Here is a 24,007-nt window from a genome sequence, read left to right on the forward strand (position 1 = left end):
TCAAAAAATTAACCTCACAAAGCATAAACGCAACTATACAGGTGAGAAGCCCTATGTATGTGATCAATGCGGTAAAGCATTTAATCAAAAACATGTTCTCACAACACATAAACGAATCCATACAGGTGAGAAGCCCTATGTGTGTGATCAATGTGGTAAGGGTTTTAATCAAGAAGCACATCTCACAAGACATAAACACATCCATACAGGTGAGAAGCCCTATGTATGTGATCAATGTGGTAAGGCATTTGATCAAAAAAGTAACCTCACAAAACATAAACACGTCCACACAGTTGAGAAGCCCTATGTATGTGATCAATGTGGTAAGGCATTTAATCAAGCCGGTAATCTCACAACACATAAACGCATCCATACAGGTGAGAACCCCTATGTATGTGATCAATGTGGTAAGGCATTTAATCAAAAACATGTTCTCACAAGACATAAACGCATCCATACAGGTGAGAAGCCCTATGTATGTGATCAATGTGGAAAGGCATTTGCTCAAAAAAGTAATCTCACAACACATAAACGCATCCATACAGGTGAGAACCCCTATGTATGTGATCAATGTGGTAAGGCATTTAATCAAACTGGTGATCTCACAAAACATGAACGCATCCATACAGGTGAGAAGCCCTATGTATGTGATCAATGTGGTAGGGCATTTAATCAAGCTGGCTATCTCACAAAACATAAACGCATCCATACAGGTGAGAAGCCCCATGTTTGTTATCAATGTGGTAAGGCATTCAATCAAATAAATAATCTCACAAGACATAAACGCATCCATACAGGTTAGAAACCCTATGTTTGTGATCAGTGTGGTAAGGCATTTAATCAAGCTAGCGATCTCAAGAAACATAAGTGCATTCATACAGGTGAGAAGCCCTATGTATGTGGTAGGGCATGTAATCAAGCTAGTGATCTCAAGAAGTATTAACGAATCCATGCAGGTGAGAAGCCACTTAGTTTTCTCTTGTATCAGTTTTATGCTTGTTTTCCTCTTATAGCAGTTTTATGCTTGTTTTTCTCTTGTAGCAGTTGTATGTTTTTTTTGCTCTTGTAGACGTTTGACGCTTGATCTCCTCTTGTAGCGTTTTTACGTTTGGGTTTTTATCGTTGAGCAGTTTTAAGTTTGTTTTTTTTTTGTAGTAGTTTAACGATTTTATATTTTCTTGTAGCAGTTTTACGTTTGGTTTTCTCTAGTAGCAGTTTTTCTGTTTTTTAGGTATGTAGATCCAGCTATAATGGAAATTGATCAGTTTTTCATGATTGCTGTTCAATCAAATGAGAATTAAGAAGAATAATTTCTATGTACATGTACATCTGCAAGTAACTATTAATCGACCTTTATTACTTGAGATGAATATAGTCTTTAAACCCTCCGAATATATAGGACAGTATTGCTTACGTTTTAATTCTTGCTATTTGGCAATACTATGCTACTGATTCAAACTAAATATTTTGAGGCTACAGTCAATCAGTCTCATAGCGTATTGATGGAGATAGTTTTGACATGCTAGTTCAAAGGTCAATTCACGGAGCTACAAATAGTTACCTCCCACATACAATTTCCATGGTCAGGAACTATTACATTGCGCTGGGATTTGAATGATTGCTATGATTTCCGGTGAGGTAACTATGTTTACTCTCCAGCTATGACCTGCCCAAAACAGTGCAAACTATACAAAAAGGATCATTATTATTTAGAATAATTTGAGGTAGTCCCTTCAACAAACAGGACCAAGTGTTAACAAGGATAACTGAAAGCCCCATTGTCCTACTTGTAGCTACTTGCTCCCTCTATATAGAAAACTTCCCCAATCGGTGCCTGTTGGTGCTCCATGATCCTCTTTTTCTTATTTCTTATGTTAGTTAAGAGCCGTGTTAATGAGATAGCCACCTATCAGTGACCTGGCTGGGTGGTGTGCCTGCCCGGACTACGACGACAAACAAACGAAAGCTCGCACGTGTTCTCATACTGGGTAAACAATAGTCAAAACAGCTTTATTGAATCTAGTCTCTTCATCATGGTCAAAGCTGACTCTTTGGCTTGCTGATTCACTTTGTTCCTTAGATTCCCGTAAAAACACTGTGCCACTTGTTACCAAAGTCTCAGGCAGGCATAAATAATATGCTGATTAACGATGCAATTCCTTTTCCATCGCCATAACGTGCCCCAGTTTTGGGCCAAAAATTACAATCTTCGCAGACGATAAAATTATGGAATGCCAAATAGACAATTACAACCGCACGGTGTATGAAATGCCTTTAGACTCCCACCAAAATTGCCTTCACTGGTAACATAATCACATGCATGAGTACACTTACATATATATGAAAATGCATTTACTAGTATTACATAAGTGGTGCATGTGAAATAATGTGACCATAATATGGAAATTTTTAAGCAAGCACTCCATACACCTCTTGCATGTAAATTGGTACACTTGCAATCTACAACACGAATAACATGGCAATTGAATAGCTTGATCAAACCAGAATAGCATAAGTGATGATGCGGAACTCAAACAATGCACGTTTATAACATGTGCTGTAAAAGATTATAACACACACTGCAAAAGTTGTAAGGCAAGCTTAAAGGTTGCGACAATATTTAAGCGCTGTGTATCTAAAATTCGCAGCAAACAAGATCAGAATTTGAGTCCTAAATTTTTAAACTGTACCAGAAAACGAAGTACATGTGCAAATGCAAGGTCAAACATTTGTACCCGCTCCAAACAATCTCAAGTGTACATACATACCTGCTCTATGGAGGTACCTTTTCCAGAAGCAGTACGAGCTGAACCGGCCTCCAGTATTCGGCAAGCTTCTTGTTTGGACGACCTTTGTTGTCAAGGTCTTTCGTTCCAACGCGCACCTGTACCCGTCTGACCAGACCATCTTCATCAGGAGTGGCTTCTGCGACCATCGCAATTGGCCATTTCATACGCGGAGCTTCATCGTCATTGAGCAATACAATGTCTCCCACTTGTAAATTCCGTCTGGGCATCGTCCATTTCTGTCGTCTTTGAAGTCCCAACAAGTACTCTCTCCGCCATCTTGACCAGAACTGTTCTAGTAAGAACTGAACCCTTCTCCAGGCTTTACGCGTGTACACATCCTCCTTCACAAATTGCCTAGGAGGGGGCAACGGAACCGTCCTCTTCAGAGTAAGGAGGTGGTTTGGCGTGAGAGGTGCATCCGCACTTGGGTCATTCATATTGGTCACTGTTAACGGTCGGCTATTGACGATTGCCATGGCTTCGTAAAACAAGGTACGAAGAGCGGAGTCTGTGAGTCTTCCTGGACACAGGTCTATGGTAGCCCTTAAGACACTTCTGACGGTTCGAATCTGTCTTTCCCACACGCCACCTGCGTGACTTGAGTGAGGGGCGTTGAAGACAAATTCACATTGCTGGTCTGCAAGGTACGTATTCACTTGGTCTGAAGTCATCTCTCTCAATGCAGATTGGAGCTCGTTTCTTGCTCCTACGAAGTTACTGCCTTGGTCGCACCTAATCTGTCGGACAGCTCCCCTAATTGCTATGAAACAGCGGAGAGCATTGATGAATACGTCGGTAGTCATGTCGTCGAGCATCTCAATGTGGATACCTCTTGAACAGAGACATGTGAATATAAGCCCATATCGCTTAATATCAGAACGACCTCTCCTTACAAAGAAAGGACCGAAACAATCCATACCCACATTCGTGAAAGGAGCCGAAGGTTCTACTCGATCTCTTGGCAAGTTTGCCATTTTCTGCTCTTCTTGAGGCCTACGAAGACGTCTGCATGACACACACTTTCGCAATACCTCTGCAACGACTTTAGATCCGTTTACAATCCAGAATCCATTGGCTCTCAGGTGATTCTGCGTCATTCCTCGACCCTGATGTTTGATGTCCTCATGGAAGTGGCGGATAATCGCCCGAGTGATAGGGCTACGCTTGGGCAGGATAACAGGGTGAGCCACTTCTGTCGATAGTTCGCCAAGTCTGCCCTTCACTCGCATGATCCCATCAAGGATTATTGGGTCAAGGTCATGGATGGTACTTGTCGTTTTAACGGTCTTGTCCGACGTCAGAGCCTTGATTTCTTCAGGGTAAGCTTCCTGTTGAACTAACCGCAGAATGAACAGCTCTGCGTCCTTTCTCTCACGAACTAAGGAACCTTGTCTTGCTCCCTTCACTACCATCCGTAGACGAGCCAATACCTTGATCATCATCTTCCAACTAGAGATCCTGGTAAGGCGCGAGAGGAGGTTCAACGGTTCCGAATGAGTAGTTGTTGATAGGTTGGTTGCTCTCACTTCCGGATCCCCAACGGCGAGTGTCGGAGAGATACTTCCTACTGCAAAGTCTTTCTCCCAGAGGAAGCTTGGTCCTTGGAACCAATTTGTGCTACCCAGCTGACTTACGCTCAATCCTCTGGAAGCATGGTCAGCAGGGTTCTGATCAGTCGAGACATAATGCCATTGGTCGGGAGAAGTCCTATCTCTGATTAGCTGGACTCGATTAGCAACAAACGTGTGGAACCTCCGCGCATCATTGTGGATGTATCCCAGGACTACTTGGGAATCTGTCCAGAAGAAATCTTCGGCATCATGATACTCTAGCTCTTCTTTCAACATAGAGTGCACCTTAGCTGACACAACTGCCGCTGTCAACTCTAACCTGGGAATTGTAACCACCTTGGTTGGCGCAACCCTTGATTTGCCGAAGATCAGACAACAGTGAACTTCTCCTTTCTGGTTAACAAGACGCAAATAAGAGCATTGGCCATAACCAGACTTGCTGGCATCCGAGAAATGGTGTAGCTGCACTGTTACAGGATCACCAAACTCAGCAGGATGATAACACCGAGGTATTCTTAGCTCCTCTAGCTGCGGGATTTCCTTACACCATTGCTCCCACCTTGATTGCAGGTTCTCGGGTACTGGATCATCCCACCCAAGCCCGCTACGACACATTTCTTGAAGGATTCTCTTGCCATCGAGAACGACCGGAGCCACAAATCCGAGAGGGTCATGAAGGGATGCGACTATGGACAGAATTCCCCGCCGTGTCATTGGTTTCTCTTTCAGGGAAATTCTGAAACAAAAGGCATCCGTGGCCACATTCCAAACTATCCCCAGAGCACGCTCTACTTGATCCTCAAAATCCAAGTTTGAGTCAGTGACATCACTGGCACGCTCAGACTTTGGCAGACTCTCCAGAACTGCCTTAGAATTCGAAACAAACTTGTGGAGACGTAAGCCACCCTTGCTGCAAAGTTGTCTGGCTTCATTGGCCAACTGAATGGCTTCCTCTTCACTGGATACACTCACCAGCCCATCATCCACATAGAAGCTGCGCTCGACGAAACGAGATGCCAATGGAAATTCATTGCTGCAATGTCTAGCCAGATACTTTAAGCCATAATTGGCGCAACCTGGCGAAGAAGCGGCACCAAAAAGATGGACGTTCATGCGATAATCCACTGGCTCCTTGTTGATGTCGTTATCTTGGAACCACAGGAAGCGCAGGAGGTCTCGGTCATCCTCAGCGACCCTAAACTGAAAGAACATCTTCTCAACATCACATAGCACTGCTACATTGTGCTTCCTGAACCGACAAAGGACTCCCACCAATGAGTTTATCATGTCCGGTCCCTTGAGCAGATGATCGTTAAGGCAGGTGCCGCCGTACTTCGCGGAACAATCAAACACTATTCTCATCTTCTTCTTCATTGGATGATACACACCATGATGTGGTATGTAATTTGTTTCTCCAGGCGGCGCCTTGGTCTCTACTTGTTCTGCAAAGCCACCATTTATGATATCTGTCATGAAGCTTGTATAGTTTCTATATGCTTCGTCCTTCTTAAGCTTTCGATGGAGGTGTTCGAATCGAACGGTTGCCAACCTTTTGTTGCTTGGAAGGTTTGGCCGGGTCTTGAAGGGCAGCGGCATCTGCAAATGACCATCCTCGCATTGTACAATGTTGGTCTCAAGGTGTTTCAAGAATTGTAGGTCATTCTGAGAGCATGCTTTGTCCGGCGATTTGTCCTCTGCGAAATCTGCCTCAAGCAACCCTATGATCTCCTTTGGCTTCGGAAATGGTATCTCGCGAGTAGAAACCCTCCCACACTGGCTACTGAAGTCCATGGCATTCTCTTCTTCGGCAAAGCCAACAATACTCCAGCCGAGGTCAGTTCGAATAGCAAATGGTTCTACATCGCTACCAGTAACTACTTGTCTTGGTGTCAGAGCTCTTGGGCAATTATAGCCTATCAGTAGGCCGACTTCGCATCTCTGAAGTGCTGGCATCTCTCTTGCAACATCTTGGAGATGAGTCCACTTCTCAGCAGTACTTCTGCTTGGGATGTGTTCTCTATCAGTCGGTATGAAGTCACGCGTATAGCATTTTCCTATCTTGAGCTGGGAGGGCGACATCATACCTCTAACTAAGATACTTGAGGTCACGCTGCAATCAATGTTCGATGACGAAGTCATAGTAGATAACTTTAAGCGTATGGGTTGCTGCTTAGCATTCAGGGCTTGCGCTACTTCATCTAGAATGAACGATGAATCACTCTGGGTATCCAGGAGGGCGTAAGTCAGAATCTCTGACGATGGTGCTTGTTCTGCCGCGACCCACACTGGTACAATCATCGAAGTGCTAGCTTGTTTTCCAGAACGGACTTGGCAAGACGTAGCCCTGTCCTTAGAAGCTCCTTCACTCTTGTGCGCATTGTCCTCTCTTATCATAGGGTTTTCCTCATGAAGAGCCGTGGGATGGCGCTTACCACATGTACTACACTTCAGCCTTTGTTTACATGCCTTAGAAAAATGCCCCTTCTGTAAGCAACCAAAGCATACATGATTTTCTTGAACAAACTTCCTGCGTTCAGAAAGTGGCTTGGCCAAAAACTTGTCACAGTCCTCGGACTTGTGTCCAGTTTCACTACACAGGCAGCAAGGTTTTGGAGCCTTCTTGACTTGGTTTGGGATGTTCTTGCCTTTGGCACTTTCCTTGGTGTTGACAGCCAAAGCAGATCCTTTATTTCTTGCTTCTCGCTTGATCTTGAAGGTCTTGGGACTTGATTCTCTTTGAGAGTCCTCAGATTTCAGGGCACCTAGAGAAGAAATGGGATTGTTGGCTATCCTTGCCTCCTTAGCAACAAATTTCACAAACTTAGAAAATGAAGGATAGCTGCCGCCTTCCAACTCATTTGATACCACCCTATTCCAGCTACTAATCAGCCAGTCTGGAAGTTTGGCTATCATCTTTTGATTCTCATAGCAGTCGTTTAGCACCTGGAGGCCAGTGACATATGGCATAGCATCATCACAAGACTTTAAGTAGTCCGCAAACTTCTGAAGACCTATGGCATCTTTGGAGGATATCTTCGGCCAAGCACTTAGCTTCTTCCGGAACGCTTGTTGGATATTAAAAGGATGACCATACCTCTGTCGAAGGCACCTCCATGCCCCATCATATGCCTCTTTGGAGTCCCCGAAAAAGGAACCTTCCACGGCCTCCCTTGCCGGACCAGTCAGGTACTGCTTCAGATAATACAGCATCTCTGTTGGTGGTATGCCACGGTTTTCGATCAAAGTCTTGAAACCTTTGTCGAACTCTACAAACTCGAGCGGATCCCCACTAAAGGTGCGTGGCACTGGCATCGGAAGTCTTGTGTGGTACATGTTGTCTGCTAAAGCCTTACATAAGCCCTGGACGTCAACCGACGTTGTCTGAGGCGGCTGTAGTGGTGTCTTGTCACGAGGTTCCACATGCGAATCAGGTAGACTATCATGTAGCTGGCCTGCTCTAAACTCTGGGCCCATCTCATCTTGAGGGGAAGGAGATGACGTCTTGGCAGGAGGTTCTGCTGCCTGCTCTTGAATACCTTCAGGTGGTTGGTTTACTCCAACTCCTGGGTACATTTTGTCTTGAGGAAGAAGTGATGGTGTGTTACGAGATTCTACAGGCTGTCCAGGATTGCTATCAATGTCAATTACTGGTGTGGCTCCACGCAGTTGGCTGGTTTCAACCCCTTGGTCCATTTCGCTTAAAATTGAGCTGAAGACCGATGAAGCATATGCTTGTTTCAAGAATTCTTTCGCTATCTGCTTCCGATCCTCGGCGTCAAAAGGACCTTCTAGGGATCCCAGAACTTCTTTCAAGGCGTTGAGGCTATCTCTGACCATTGCGTTGGCACGGTCCATCCTCGTGGTGGCCTCTCTTATGGGGACCTTGTGTCTCCTCAAAATCTCGTAGGTTTCCATCAATTCCCTCTCTCCAGCTTCCAGTATGGATATCTGTTGTTTGATGGGACCTTCTTCTGTCTCTGTCTTAATGATTGTTCTAGCTGCCTTTACTGTGGCCTTAAGGGAGCCATACATCTTGAAAAACTTCCGCTCTGTCTTTGATTCTTCAGAGGCCTGAAGAGCGGCCATTTTTTCCGTGGGCTGCCTCTCCCTTGATGACTTTCTTGAATCTGCCATGTTTAATTGGCTTTGACACAACAGAAGTGTAATAAGGAGCTGGCCTCTTATGCTAAACCATGCACTTGCACCTTGTACAGCAAATTGACCAAATTAAATTGTCATGCAACTAGAGTGAAATCAAACATCAATTTAAGCAAAGCTACAGCGCTAAGCCTACCAACCTCATCAATGTAAAACCGCTTAAAATGCTTCTTGCTAATGCAATTACAAATACTCCATAGTAATTTGATTTTACATCTCCCAATAAAGCCTTTACGCACGCCTCAAAATTCGCTTATCAAAAGGGCTTGAATGCAGACCACGCGATCATGCGATAAAGTTCAACATCGCCACATATTCCTTCCTTGCTTGACTCTGAACTGCGATGTCAATATCACTTTGTAATGAAATTACACCTTTAACTTTCTTGTCACTTGAGCACAAAACTAATGCTGGCTACCTGCAAACAAAACATGCAGTATTTGCAGAATCATATTGGAAACACTTTTCAATAGACTACTATACATGAAATAGTTATTAAAATTCAACTTTTACTTGACCTCTGTTAATTTGTTATCAAGAGTCTTGAAGTTTCACAGAGCCTATTATAGCTCTGGTTCTAACTACTTTTATTTCATCAAGTTCAGATCCATTGTTTCATTTATAAATTCAATGTTGTTGGCTTGATTTATGCTTCAAGTTCAAACCTGGCTGGACCTGGACTGTACAAGACTAAACCACGCTGGCTCCCGGGCTGTATGGCTTGACCGGGCCGATTCCCGGGCTGTTGTTCAAGCTGGACTTCAGCTGGATTAGGCTAGTTCATAAATTATGCTAGGGCTGCTACGAGAGGCTGACACAGAATAGTCTTGAACTTGGGCTTGGCTGATCCGCTAACATCTACACTGGGCTTTAGTCCTGTTACATTATGGCTGCATGCCAACTGCTGGTGCAAATTATGGTAAAGCCACGTATTTTATAACAGTGTATAATAACGATTGTGGCCGATTCCAGCTTAGCGTCCATAATACACCTCAATAATAAATCGATGACACTGCTGCATTGCAACCATAATTCATTGTAACTGTAACATTAGTGTAGATCAAACTGCATAGCGTCCATACACAGCTCTACATACCTCGAACTATTGAGACATATGAGAAATGACTGGATCACAACATCGTTTCACAATCCAAATCAAAATCCATCAACATCCACTCAGATTCTGAGATTCATGCGTTATGGTGCAATTCTAGCTGATCTCTAGCATATATCCTGTGCTCGTCGCCAAACGTAGTTACATATGTATGTTCGTAGGTTCATCCAGCTGAAATGTCATGTTGAACTCAACTCAAATGTCTAGCGTCTATTTATTGGCTCCATCTTGATAATCAGGCTTGTTGATGATGATGAGGCCATTTTGACGCTACGTTGGAAGTGTTTTTACTGTGCCTGCCCGGACTACGACGACAAACAAACGAAAGCTCGCACGTGTTCTCATACTGGGTAAACAATAGTCAAAACAGCTTTATTGAATCTAGTCTCTTCATCATGGTCAAAGCTGACTCTTTGGCTTGCTGATTCACTTTGTTCCTTAGATTCCCGTAAAAACACTGTGCCACTTGTTACCAAAGTCTCAGGCAGGCATAAATAATATGCCGATTAACGATGCAATTCCTTTTCCATCGCCATAACGTGCCCCAGTTTTGGGCCAAAAATTACAATCTTCGCAGACGATAAAATTATGGAATGCCAAATAGACAATTACAACCGCACGGTGTATGAAGTGCCTTTACAGGTGGTCTAATCCCTTCTGGCCCTGTAGTATTGACAGTCTTTAAAGCAGTCTAGAAAACATCCAAGGTCTTACATTGCACTTACATTGCAATTACATGCCTCTTCATGCATTTTCATTTAGATTTTTAGTCGTTAAAGGTTCTATTTCATTGTTGAAATTAGTAAAATGGTCCAGACCAACTTTTAAGAAGCAAGATTATAGGTTTTGGGAAATTTCATGAAATTTCTTTTTAACTCGCATAGTTATAATCATATGATTTTATGTATTTTCTAATATCTAGAGTTTTTGTCTTGTAAATATGAATATAATTTATAATGCATGTATTCAGTATTGTTGAACAAATATTGTAATTAATGTTTCTCTTACTAATCGTCGAACAAGTTTTTTAATTTTTTTTTCCTTGAAAAAAAAAGGTGTCCACTTGAAATTGAAATACCGCAGAGAAAAATGATGTAAAAGAAATCTAATCGGTATATTTCAAGTTTGAATTGTTGTTTGAATGTTGGGTGTGGGTTATTGCGATGTTGTACTAATGGACAGAAATAATGTTTGTTATAACATAGTTTTATGTGATGTTTTTGTAGACAACTTTTATTAAATTTGATGAACAATTTTTCCGTATATTTGCTGGTATTGACAATGTCATTGGAAAAAAGAAGGCTCGAATAGTTATAATAATACGTTCGCAAAAATGAAAAAGGTAAAAGCGACATAGTAGAAGGAGGGAGAGACACGCACACATGAGTATAAAGGGAGAAGGAGAGGGAAGGAGGGAGAGAGACACGCACACATGAGTAGGAAGGGAGAAGGAAGGAGAGAGACACACACATGAGTAGGAAGGGAAAAGGAAGGGAGAAGGAGGGAGAGAGACACATGAGTAGGAAGGGAGAAGGAAGGAGAGAGACACACACATGAGTAGGAAGGGAGAAGGAAGGGAGAAGGAGGGAGAGAGACACACACACATGAGTAGGGAGGGAGAAGGAGGGAGAGAGACACGCACACATGGGTAGGAAGGGAGAAGGAGGGAGAGAGACACGCACACATGGGTAGGAAGGGAGAAGGAAGGAGAGAGACACACACACATGAGTAGGAAGGGAGAAGGAGGGAGGGAGACACCCACACATGGGTAGGAAGGGAGAAGGAGGGAGAGAGACACCCACACATGAGTAGGAAGGGAGAAGGAAGGAGAGAGACACCCACACATGAGTAGGAAGGGAGAAGGAGGGAGGGAGACACCCACACATGAGTAGGAAGGGAGAAGGAAGGAGAGAGACACCCACACATGGGTAGGAAGGAGGGAGGGAGACACCCACACATGAGTAGGAAGGGAGAAGGAGGGAGAGAGACACCCACACATGAGTAGGAAGGGAGAAGGAGGGAGAGAGACACACACACATGAGTAGGAAAGGAGAAGGAGGGAGAGAGACACGCACACATGGGTATAGGAAGGGAGAAGGAGGGAGAGAGACACACACACATGAGTAGGAAGGGAGAAGGAGGGAGAGAGACACGCACACATGGGTAGGAAGGGAGAAGGAAGGAGAGAGACACACATGAGAAGGAAGGGAGAAGGAGGGAGGGAGACACCCACACATGAGTAGGAAGGGAGAAGGAGGGAGAGAGACACGCACACATGGGTAGGAAGGGAGAAGGAAGGAGAGAGACACACACACATGAGAAGGAAGGGAGAAGGAGGGAGGGAGACACCCACACATGAGTAGGAAGGGAGAAGGAGGGAGAGAGACACACACACATGAGTAGGAAGGGAGAAGGAGGGAGAGAGACACGCATACATGGGTAGGAAGGGAGAAGGAGGGAGAGAGACACGCACACATGGGTAGGAAGGGAGAAGGAGGGAGAGAGACACACACACATGAGTAGGAAGGGAGAAGGAGGGAGAGAGACACGCACACATGGGTAGGAAGGGAGAAGGAGGGAGAGAGACACACACACATGAGTAGGAAGGGAGAAGGAGGGAGAGAGACACACACACATGAGAAGGAAGGGAGAAGGAGGGAGGGAGACACCCACACATGAGTAGGAAGGGAGAAGGAGGGAGAGAGACACGCACACATGGGTAGGAAGGGAGAAAGAGGGAGAGAGACACCCACACATGAGTAGGAAGGGAGAAGGAGGGAGAGAGACACACACACATGAGTAGGAAGGGAGAAGGAGGGAGAGAGACACCCACACATGAGTAGGAAGGGAGAAGGAGGGAGAGAGACCCCGACACATGAGTAGGAAGGGAGAAGGAGGGAGAGAGACACGCACACATGGGTAGGAAGGGAGAAGGAAGGAGAGAGACACACACACATGAGTAGGAAGGGAGAAGGAGGGAGAGAGACACGCACACATGGGTAGGAAGGGAGAAGGAGGGAGAGAGACACCCACACATGAGTTGGAATTAGGGAGAAGGAGGGAGAGAGACACACACACATGAGTAGGAAGGGAGAAGGAGGGAGAGAGACACCCACACATGAGTAGGAAAGGAGAAGGAGGGAGACACCCACACATGAGTAGGAAGGGAGAAGGAGGGAGAGAGACACGCACACATGGGTAGGAAGGGAGAAGGAGGGAGGGAGACACCCACACATGGGTAGGAAGGGAGAAGAAGGGAGAGAGACACCCACACATGAGTAGGAAGGGAGAAGGAGGGAGAGAGACACACACACATGAGTAGGAAGGGAGAAGGAGGGAGAGAGACACGTACACATGCGTAGGAAGGGAGAAGGAGGGAGAGAGACACGTACACATGCGTAGGAAGGGAGAAGGAGGGAGAGAGAGACACCCACACATGAGTAGGAAGGGAGAAGGAGGGAGAGACACCCACACATGAGCGGGGATCGAGGGAGAGGGAGGGACGGAGGGAGGGAGAGAGAGAGATACCCACACATGGGTAGGAACGGAGAGGGAGGGAGAGAGACACTTACACATGGGTCGGAAGGGAGAAGGAGGGAGAGAGAGACACCCACACATGAGTAGGAAGGGAGATCGAAGGAGGAAGAGAGACACCCACACATGAGCGGGGATCGAGGGAGAGGGAGGGACGTAGGGAGGGAGAGAGAGAGATACCCACACATGAGTAGGAAGGGAGAGGTGTTTATCTCATCAAATCAGCTCTCAGTTAGCCTATAATCTAGGCGGAGTGCCGAGCTTTTTTCTTTGCTGCTAGACTAACCCTAAGCAGAACGTCTGATACGGCGAGACTACGAACCGTGAGTCGCGAAGCGGCTCACCGCCTATAATCACTGGTCTAGCTTTAGTCGTTGTTTTTTTTATTATCGACCATGAATCCGTGGCAGTTTTTCGTACGAAAAAACCTCATGAATACGAAATGAACTCAACCAATCAGAAATTCCCAAGACGAAAATCCAATTGAATCCCCATTGAATGTCCCCATTGAATTCAATTTGGAGTAAATGGAAAGTGAAACAATGGGTACCCATTGAAACCAATGGGGACCATTTGCCAATTGGTTCCAATGGGGACCAATTGCCAATTGGTTTCAATGGGTACCCATTGTTTCACTTTCCATTTACTCCAAATTGGGGACCAATTGCCAATTGGTTCCAATGGGGACCAATCGCCAATTGGTTTCAATGGGTACCCATTGTTTCACTTTCCATTTACTCCAAATTGCCAATTGGTATTGAATTGGGATTCAATGGGGACATTCCATGGGGATTCAATTGGTAAATCGATCCAGTTAGAAGAACCAGTGATAAATTATCGATATTGGCAACTGTCCACCAATTAGGTATATTCCAATCTCATTTGCATTAACTTCATCACAAAGGTCATTTGAAGTGAATTCAAGAGTTTCATTTACATTGACATGGGCTCGTACAAATATATATACTAAATATGTATATTGTTTTTTGGTTAGTAATCATATAATCAATATATAAATCAATATATCTATTGCTAAAACGTGAATGTAATTGTAACATGATCAGACAAAATAATCTATTGGTTAATAATTGCTGAAGGAATAAAGAAATCACAAAATTGATGTGCATTGTCATAATTTGCTTAACAAATCATGATAAATTTATTTTTCTGTGACACGTATAAAGTGATAATGAATATTCATGAGATGCCTAGATTTGTTGGTTTCAATTGGCCAATTGGTTTCAATGGGACCAATTGAAGTCCAAATTAAGGCCAATTGGTCCAATTGAAACCAATTGGGGACCCATTAAAGTCTAATGGGGCTTAGGCCAATGGGTCCAATTTGTCCAATGGGGCCAATCCGGACCAATTGAAACCAATTGGGGACCCATTAAAGTCTAATGGGGCCTAGGCCAATGGGGCCAATGGGGCCAATTTGTCCAATGGGGCCAATTTTGTCCAATGGGGCCAATCTGGACCAATTGAAAACATCTGAGGTCCCATTGAAACCTGTTAAAACCTATTGAGACCTATTGAGACCAATTGAAACCAATTGAAACCAATTGAAATTTCAATTGGTGTTCAATTGGTTTCAATTGGATTTTCGTCTTGGGACACGTATGGAGAAGAGTCTATGCATATGCATATTATAAATCACGTGACATTACGTCGTTTTCTTCATCCAAGATGGCGGGTAGTTCATGCGACGACGATCTTCTGCGAGAAAGTTTATCATATGCGGCCAACAAACTAGGCATTCCTAATGGAAAATTCAGAGAACTGCAGGAATCCGCTATTCGTAGCGTTATTGAAGCCGGCAGGGATATTTTTGTTGCATTACCTACTGGTTTTGGAAAGAGTGCAATATACCAAGCAATCCCCTTGTGCTGTGATTTTCTACGCGACCACGAATTCTATGATCATGATGACTCGAGTCGTTGCCGTTGGCAGAACGAAAGTACCGCCGTAAAAACTACCGGTACCACTAGTGGCACTACTGGCACTACCAAAACATTTATTCACATAAAACTACAATTTTTTAATTTTTTGATATTTCACAGTAGTAAAATGATCATTTTAAAGATTTTTATGGTTTCATCTCCCCTTCTTCCTTTTTATTACCCCTATTTAGTAATGGACGAGCGCAATCTTTTTTCGTTGCGGTTTCTTATATCTGATTGGTCGAACGTAACATAGGTGTACCTTATTTGGTAGGGCTGTTGAATGATTCATAGATCCGCCATTTTGAATATATATGAATATTGATTAGCTAGACCAGTGATTATAGGCGGTGAGCCGCTTCGCGACTCACGGTTCGTAGTCTCGCCATATCAGACGTTCTGCTTAGGGTTAGTCTAGCAGCAAAGAAAAAAGCTCGGCACTCCGCCTAGATTATAGGCTAGCTCTCAGTTAACATAAGATAAAGAGGATCATGGTCACTGATTAGGCATTGTTTGCTATATAGAGGGCGCAAGTAGCTATAAGTAGTACAGTGGGGATTTAAAAGGTGCTGTATTGCAAAGCCAAAAATACTTTCTGTGTTGGACTTGGTATTCATTGTACATTAAACTAGTCCTTTATCATATTAAAGAGTTTTATTGACTTTTTTTTTAAGCAGGGAAAGACGCACATGATTATAAGAAGGTAGCTAGGATTGAAATACAAACAGCTTAGAATATCGGAGATTTATGATTGCTGGGCAAGAGAAAGACAAGGAATATGCGTACCAAGGAAAAACCAGAGTATAGATATATTTTTGGGAAAAGAGTTGTTTAAAAAATATGTGCAGAACGTGATTGAATTGGTGCACTAGGCGATTTTCGAATCTTCCTTGGTGAAATACCGCATTCATATAAATCACGATCATACGTATCTTTAAGACTAAAAGCTGTCTTTGCAAATCATATCTTGAGTAACAGAATACAAATATGGGACATTTTTCATGTTTAAACAAAATAGTCATCAATGATCCAAGAATAGGGAAAAATCGACTGCAGAAACTTTTATGCCACCATCGTGTCTATATCTAGATAGTGTATTAAAGGCATCGTTTAACAATGTTACATCTGAGATGCACGGCCCTAGGTGTTATCAATGTCTGTGAATATGGGGTAATACTGAAACCCTACACAAATCGCGCTTCAAAATGATCAAGAAGTGCCTCAAAAAATAAGAATCTTCGAATGGCCGGTTTTACCATACTCGTTTTCCCCAGTAGACCGTAGTGTTATGAAAACCGTAAGGAAAAACGCAAAATTTGGTTTTGCGATTTCCAATCATAAATATCTTGATAATCAGACAGGCGATCGGCTTGTAAAAGTCATGGGGTTCCTGATTGACCTAAAGGTTTTTAATTATCATTGCAGCATGAGATAAATCCGGGATTTTGTTTCAGAATCGGAGACAAAGTTACCGGATTCCTTTAAAGCACCGATTGGGGAAGTTTTCTATATAGAGGGAGCGCAAGTAGCTTCAAATAGGACAGTGGGCTTTAAATCAAATAATGCTAGATGCTTATATACTGGATCCTGCTTTTCACCGTTTTATGTAATTTAGGGCGTTAACTGTGTTTGATTTAGCGAGGAATTTTATCTCAGTCAATACAATTACGGAACCATCACCATTAATTGTCTTCGCACTTTGCAAATATAATCGTAATCTTCAAATTACGACAATCAGGACTGTGTACTCAAAATAGCTAGTCCGTTCAGACCCCTCGATAAAGCCACAATGTTTTTTTGTAAAGTTATATTGAGCTATAATGTTCTAATTCTATTCGGAGTCTACAATTATGATAACATAGTATTGTTTTAGTAAGTTCTTAACCTTTATCTATAACGTGATAAGTGAGTTTGCTTTTAGTATACATTGCTATCAGTTTGAGAACCTTTTAAAAAAAGAGAGGATATTATGATATCCTTTGCTGACACAACCATTTCTCTCTGTCACTAGTAAAGTTAATTTCTTCATTGGGAAAGAGCAACAACACAAGATGATCCAGGGACGTTGAAGGCGGGGGGGGGGGGGGCAATTATTGATGGTCCACTACATTTTCCATTGTGCAACTCATTTTGCAGGTTACACACGCTATGCCCTGCATCATGATTCCACTTATGTTAAAGAATCATTACACCCTAACATGTGAGTAATCATAATGTGTTCCCTATCCTACAGATTGTAAAAATTGTGATACGATTCAGTCGCGGATTCAGGGGACACAGGCACCCCCTCCCCAACCCACCCTCAAAAAGAGGGGAGGAGGAAGAATATGGCTGATGATCCCCCTTTTTTGTGTTTCTTGTTAACGAATTTTCGCACTTGTGCGCTGGCTCTCCTCCTCCCCCCCCCCCCAGGAACCCTCGATTCGCCAGTCGTAATACCGTAGAACAGGATTAAGAATCCAATATGAAATGGCCACTGCTTTGTTTAAATCACCGTCTGAAAGCAGTTTACACAGAAGATAAGATTATACATTTAAATTAAACTCCATTTTGTGGTTATTCAAAAACTTTAAAGAGACGGTTGAGCTTTAGCGGAGGTGAAGAATAATTGTGTGAGCTTTCTTATTCTTTGTTCACAATAATATGAAAAAAGATATATCTCCTGCAATAGGATTGCTCTTCAAATACCTTCGTATTCCAAATATGAGAAATAGTTCAAAAGTTTGGACCAAACTTTCATGCCAAATTTATATAGTCCCATATTTATTTTTCTATGTACATTACTTGTTAGAATGTCAAAACATTAAAGTATGCATTAATTCTCATACTACATAATCCCCGTATTCATATATCAACTTTTTTCATAACTTCCAGACTGTTTTTTAGAATGATAGTAGTTACATGTTTGATCTTACCAGGAAGCCTCAGTAGCATTAATACTTGAGCAATTACACTGGGGGCATTTATTATTACCCCAGTATAGCTAGGTACCCTTTGTATACACCCATAGGTGGAGAGGGGCAAAAGTGAGTGACACAAACACCTAATTGTCAAAAGAGGAAAGCACCAAAACAAGAATCGAACCGGGGACATCCCATACGAGAGTCTCCAGTGCCCATGCCAATAAGGGAGTTTACAGATACAATCTGCGCATGGGCAGATAAAGATCATTTGTACCAAAAAGGTAAAAGCCACAGAGATGAATACTGGATATGCGCTCATGAAAGTTATGTAACATTATTAATTTATGCACCAACGGTACATTCTATGATACGCAGGTGGAAGTATTCTTTTCAAGAGGGCAAACAAAAGGTATTCATGAAGCACATCTAGGAAGTACTTTGGCAGTTAATATTCTAATATGCTCAAAGTGGAACTTCTCCATGTGTAAAAGATCTGTGGATATTTGGGGTCATTTGTACCATGTGCTATCTGTAAACTCCCTTATTATATACCACGGTCAAACCACGTGACAAATTATCAACTTTATCTTTGAACCATTACGTAGTGGCTTGCGTAAAATGAATCAACGCTCCGAAAAGTTCGCGATTAAACACAGGGAAGGTTAAACGTTTCGGTGCGAAGTCCCTGCATGCATTTCTCTCCTGAAAAAAAGAAGAAGTTTTCTATTTGACGGGTTCCTATTTTCACTCTAAAAGGAGAGAAAATTTGTCCGCCCTTCGACGGGTTCTTTTACACAAATACACCATCTGCTGCGAGATAATGGGGAAATTACAACAAACGATCCCTGTGTTATTATTGGCGGCATGCATTGCACATGGTAAGTTACATTCTTGATTTCAATTTGAAAATTTGATATTATGCTTTTTTAGTTTGATATATCATTCTAGCTATGTTCATATTTCATTACTGTCGGATATACACAAGATGATATATCGAATATATAGGTATTGCGTTACGAAACTGCAAAATGTACAGCTTCATGTAGGCTTATATAAATATGTCAGATAGATAGGTATATTATATATTAACTATGTATTTGACAAATGTCTTGTCAGATGTTTTAAAGCCCCACTGTCCTACTTGTAGTTACTTGCTCCATCTATATAGAAAACTTCCCCAATCGGTGCCTGTTGGTCCCCCATGATCCTCTTTTTCTTATGTTAGTTGATAGCTGGGTTAATGAGATAGCCACCTGTCAGTGACCTCGCTGTGTGGTCTAATCCCTTCTGGCCCAGTAGTATTGACGGTCTTTAAGCGCAACGATCTGTCTTTTAACTTTTTGATTTTCTTGTTTTGATTCCACCACTTTTGTATATATCCATAATTATTGACTCGTTATAAATTTTAATTTTCATTGTTTTACTCAACTTTGATAACCTTTAAGTTTCCCTTGTTAACTAACCATTGTGAAACTCAAATATAGTTTGTTCCATACATTTTATTTGATGTATCTTACTTTTGTTGATGTTTTTTTAAGATTTAGAACTCTGAAATTAAGATTTTCGAGTGGCGTTTTGATTGGCGTTTTCATTCAGTCTATGTACAACATGTGATGGCCTTCATGCTTGACAAAAGAAATAACGTTACTACAAAATAATTTGTAGCGACTATATATGTTTTACCCCCTTTTAATTTAGTTGGACCCGCCTCGATTCTCACACTCTCTTTCTCTCTATATCCAACATACATTATACTTTTTGTTATAGCTATTGTTTATGTTGATTCTGGAATTAATAAGTATTTCTGTTTTGTTGCGGCGACCCCATCTAAAGCCGCGTGCTCTTAGCTAGGGAGCTTAGCCTCCTTACTTTCATGATGTGTTTATTTTGATTATTTTTTTCCCTTCTATTTATCCTCTTTCGAGGGACTTTACTTGTTCATATCATTAAATAACGGCTATTTACAGTAATGTTTATACACAGAATTCATGCAATTGTAACATCATATAATATATTATAGTACAAAACATGAAACTAATGTGACATAATCACTAATTAGAATAGTGAAATATTTTATTAATTAGTTGTATCAAATTTCGTTTGATTGCATTTCATATCGAGAAAGGTGCGAATTTCTACCTTTAATTCTTTTATCAAATATACAGCATATATCATGTGCTTTTCACTTCCAAAACATTCTCTAATATAGTTTCTATAGACAATGAACTGAGCAAAGTTTAATATTACCATTGACAAGATTAATTTCCCTTTTCTCTATTTCATGACCTATCAAAATGACTCTTTCTTCTTAATTAAGATTTTGATTATAAAGAAGGGGAAAAGACTTTATTGAACTTGATTGATATTGCGTTTTGATATACGATACACCGTCCCCTTCAATTGTTTCTTTAATTTTATCAATAATAATGCTTAATTGCAAAGAATCTGAGGGTCGCATATTTGTTACGCAATTAATAATGTATAGTGCGTAGCTCGAGCTAACCCCTATTAAAGATGAAGTTGAGTTCTGGTCATGCGGTTGTATTCTGAAAGAAACAGTGTAGAATATATTAGAAAAGGTTGATTATCTAGCATACAAGTATTGGTGTGTACTGCAAGGTTCTGAAATCATAAAAATGAAAAGAAGTTAGGCCAAGTCTTTCTAAAGTTACAAGCACTGTACACAGAAAGATGTATATGGGACTACACGAACATGTGGCGTAAAAATCCGTCCCGATTGTTATGCTGTTACATGATATATTTAGAATATTAAGGCATTTGAAGAGCCATGATTTTCAAGGAACATTTTAACATGATGTTCTTCCACACTTGCATAATAACAATGATAATGCTCACAAATCATTTTTCACCTCTTCCCAGAACTCAACCTTCTCTTTAAACTTGTTTATGATCTACGATCTCGAAACTAGATAATAGTAAAGCTAAAAGTTTAAAGATAAAGCTGAGTTCTGAGTTCAATGAAGCGTTTCACAAAGCCTTTTTTTAATGACAAAGGAAAGGAAACAGTGACAAATCTACTGATAGCCAATCAGAAGCAGGGATTTCAGTAGGGTTAACCCCCCCCCTTTGATATTTTTATGTGTATAAACCCCCCTAACCCCCCTTGCCCCCCCCCCCCCTCTTTAGATTTTTTTTTTTTTTTTTTTTTTTTTAATTATTAAAAAATTAAAATTAAAAAAAAGAAAATATTCTCATGGCTGACCTAAAAAAAGTGACCTTACTCCCCCCAACAGAGCAAAATTTCGAGACCCCAAAAAAAGAAAAAAGTGTCCTCTTACCCCCCCCCCCCCCCCCCCCCCTTCATGATGTTTTCGTCATTTCACATTCCTGTACATGCTTGTAAATAGCCAGTTGGCTTTTATGTTATCCTTGAGTACCCAAATAATAATTATAAAAAAATAAAAAAACTTGTCATATTTCAAATAATTATAATGGCCTTTGAAGATCAAGAAATACTTTTCCTTCCACATTAACATAAAACGAACGAAATAGTTCTCAAATTGTTAGTGCACCGTTCCTGGACCTCGACCTATGATGTGACTTAATTAATTATGCTCGTTAGGAATGAGGACTAGATCGGTTTTATTACCCATTGTTTATTTTCAGACCCCCAGTTAGTCTTTCATTGATAACGACCATGCAGTAATCACATCATTAGAAGGATATTTACATAAAGACAAAGCTATCTGATAAAATACCTTTACTTCTGCTGAAAGGTTGCTTTAGTATGTTAAAGGTACTATGTCCCATTTGCAGACCAAAAAAATGACAAGGTTAAATTCCAACGGCATTTGAAAGATAATAATAATTTAGAACTTCCCTAAAAAATGGGGGGCTTGAAAATGTATTTAAGTGGGAAAATAACCACTATTAGTTGTCAAATCGACTTAGGAGCTATAGAGCCAAAAGGTAATAGTCTGATTTTCAGACATTGTACCGAATGGTCGTACGTTTTATGCCTCGCAAAGATTCAATCAGTTTAATTATGGCCATTACAAGAAGTAGGTTATTGATGTAGACAAATGCTCATGTACTCTTTACAGCTCATCTTATGTATGTTATTACCAAAGAAAAAGAAAAGCCAGTCAGTCACTCAATAGTGTCTGAAGGTGAAGTCTAGCAAGTAAACAGGTTTCCTTGCATAATTTGAATATTAGGACACTGCTAACGTTTAAATTTCAAAGATAGGACATACATGACATATTCACAATTCCTGCAAAGTTCTACAGAATTTGATGTTGGCTGCAAAAGGGACATAGTATCTTTAAATCATGATCTTTCATGTATCTAAAGGAAATTAATAGAACTTAAAACTTACCACTGATGGGAACTTTGCCATCGATATTAACTACCATGGCAACATATCACCGTGAACAGCCAATCAAATCAACGTTTCCATGGAAGTTACTATTAATGGCAAAGTTTCATTCAATGCTAATTTGTGTGCAACAGGGTCGAGGATAACTAATAAATACTGGACTTCTATCGGCTGTCTCTTTCGTAAATAATGCTCTACACTGTGAAAAGGTTGGGCAATATTTGTACAACACTTTGCCTAACGTTGTGACAATAGTCAACCCAACCATCTATTGGGCAATAATTTGCCCAGTGGTATTGGTAGACGACAGTACCCTACTTCACACGTGCATAATTGTTTCGTATTTTGACCAAAATTTGGGCAAAGATATGATGCTTCAACTGCCTGACTATACGGTAGCCGACTTGTTGGGAAAATCTTGCCCTGCTGTTGGGCAAAATACAAAACAATTATCGTGTGAAGTAGAGTACTTACGCTTACCAATTTCAGTGGGCAAAATATTGCTCAATAGACGGTTGGGTTGACTATTGACACAACGTTAGGCAAAGTATTGGAAAATATTGCCCAACCTTTTCACAGTGTAGTATGTTAAAGAGTAATCATTATCCTAAGGATATCGATACAAAGACACAGATCTTTCTAAACTAGTATCTTTTCCCAGCAAGGAGGGATTGCAACATTTTTCCACACATCTCTGTTAATTATCTGCCAATTATAAGATGATGAAACGGATCCTAAACAATTAGTAAGTGCTAATGACCCGTCATCAGTAAAATCATGTTATAAACATCATTTTATAAAACAAATAATACACATCATTTTATTCGGGCATTAGTAGAATTACCCACACTCGGTACCTTGTGTGGGCAATTCTTACTAATGCCCTCCACTGCTGTGTATTATATGTATACTCTAACACACTCCATCACGCAGTATCTCCGTGGTTTGTAATTACACATGCACACGCACACACATACACACCCCCCGCGCACAAACACGCACGCACATACGCACACACTATTTTTTCGTTCTATATCCTTATTTGATTCGAAATACGAATTTCCTTTAAATTCCTGTGTAGCTGCCGACATCTGCGGGACAACTATAACGTACCCTGGCACACTGGAGTCTCCGGGATTCCCCAGCCCTTATGCAAACAACCTTCGGTGTAACATGACCCTCATAGGTGGCAGCGATGCTCCCATTGTATTACAGTTTCAAAGTGTCGACTTCAGGGACGATGGCGATATGGTTATGGTCGAGGACCAGTATGGAGCTATTTCGGTAAGTCTCTAAAATTAGCTACCTATTTGTTGACGACATAGGAGGCACGATGGCCGGCTCAGTGCCACAGGCGTATATATCCAGGATTTTTCAATAGGGGTGGGGGGGGGGGGCAGCATGAAGGATCGATCAGCAGGAAACAAATCTGCATCACCACCACTCTTACATGCAGGCCCCGCTGAACATTTTTCAAAAAGGGTTGAGGATGCTAAAGTTGTCAATATGTCTTTTATATGCCGCATTGAAACAAAAATCTACCAAAAATTCTTACCTTATCCTTCTATTGAGTAAAGATTGGTTAAAACATCACGGAAAATCTGAGACACTGTCTGTTAATCTTAATTTGAAAAATGACTGAAATTTTCAATCATTTGG

The 24,007-nt window shown here is 41.5% G+C and overlaps 2 protein-coding genes across 2 annotated transcripts in view; one reads left to right on the plus strand and one right to left on the minus strand.

The window, feature by feature from the left end:
* Positions 1–2,773: 2,773 nt before the first annotated feature.
* Positions 2,774–8,494, minus strand: LOC115927748. Its single transcript, XM_030993996.1, has one exon. The coding sequence runs from the start codon at positions 8,492–8,494 to the stop codon at positions 2,774–2,776; it is 5,721 nt and encodes a 1,906-aa protein (XP_030849856.1).
* Positions 8,495–18,666: 10,172 nt separating this feature from the next.
* Positions 18,667–24,007, plus strand: part of LOC115927485 (cubilin-like) — a 34,398-nt gene continuing 29,057 nt past the window's right edge. Inside the window, exons 1-2 of the mRNA XM_030993471.1 lie at positions 18,667–18,887; positions 23,430–23,632. Coding sequence (XP_030849331.1) covers positions 18,830–18,887; positions 23,430–23,632 — 261 coding nt within the window. The 5' untranslated portion in view covers positions 18,667–18,829. The remainder of the gene's footprint in view (positions 18,888–23,429; positions 23,633–24,007) is intronic.

This window comes from Strongylocentrotus purpuratus, unplaced genomic scaffold, assembly GCF_000002235.5.
Source record: "Strongylocentrotus purpuratus isolate Spur 01 unplaced genomic scaffold, Spur_5.0 spur5_scaffold_20, whole genome shotgun sequence".
NCBI classification, from domain to species: domain Eukaryota; kingdom Metazoa; phylum Echinodermata; class Echinoidea; order Camarodonta; family Strongylocentrotidae; genus Strongylocentrotus; species Strongylocentrotus purpuratus.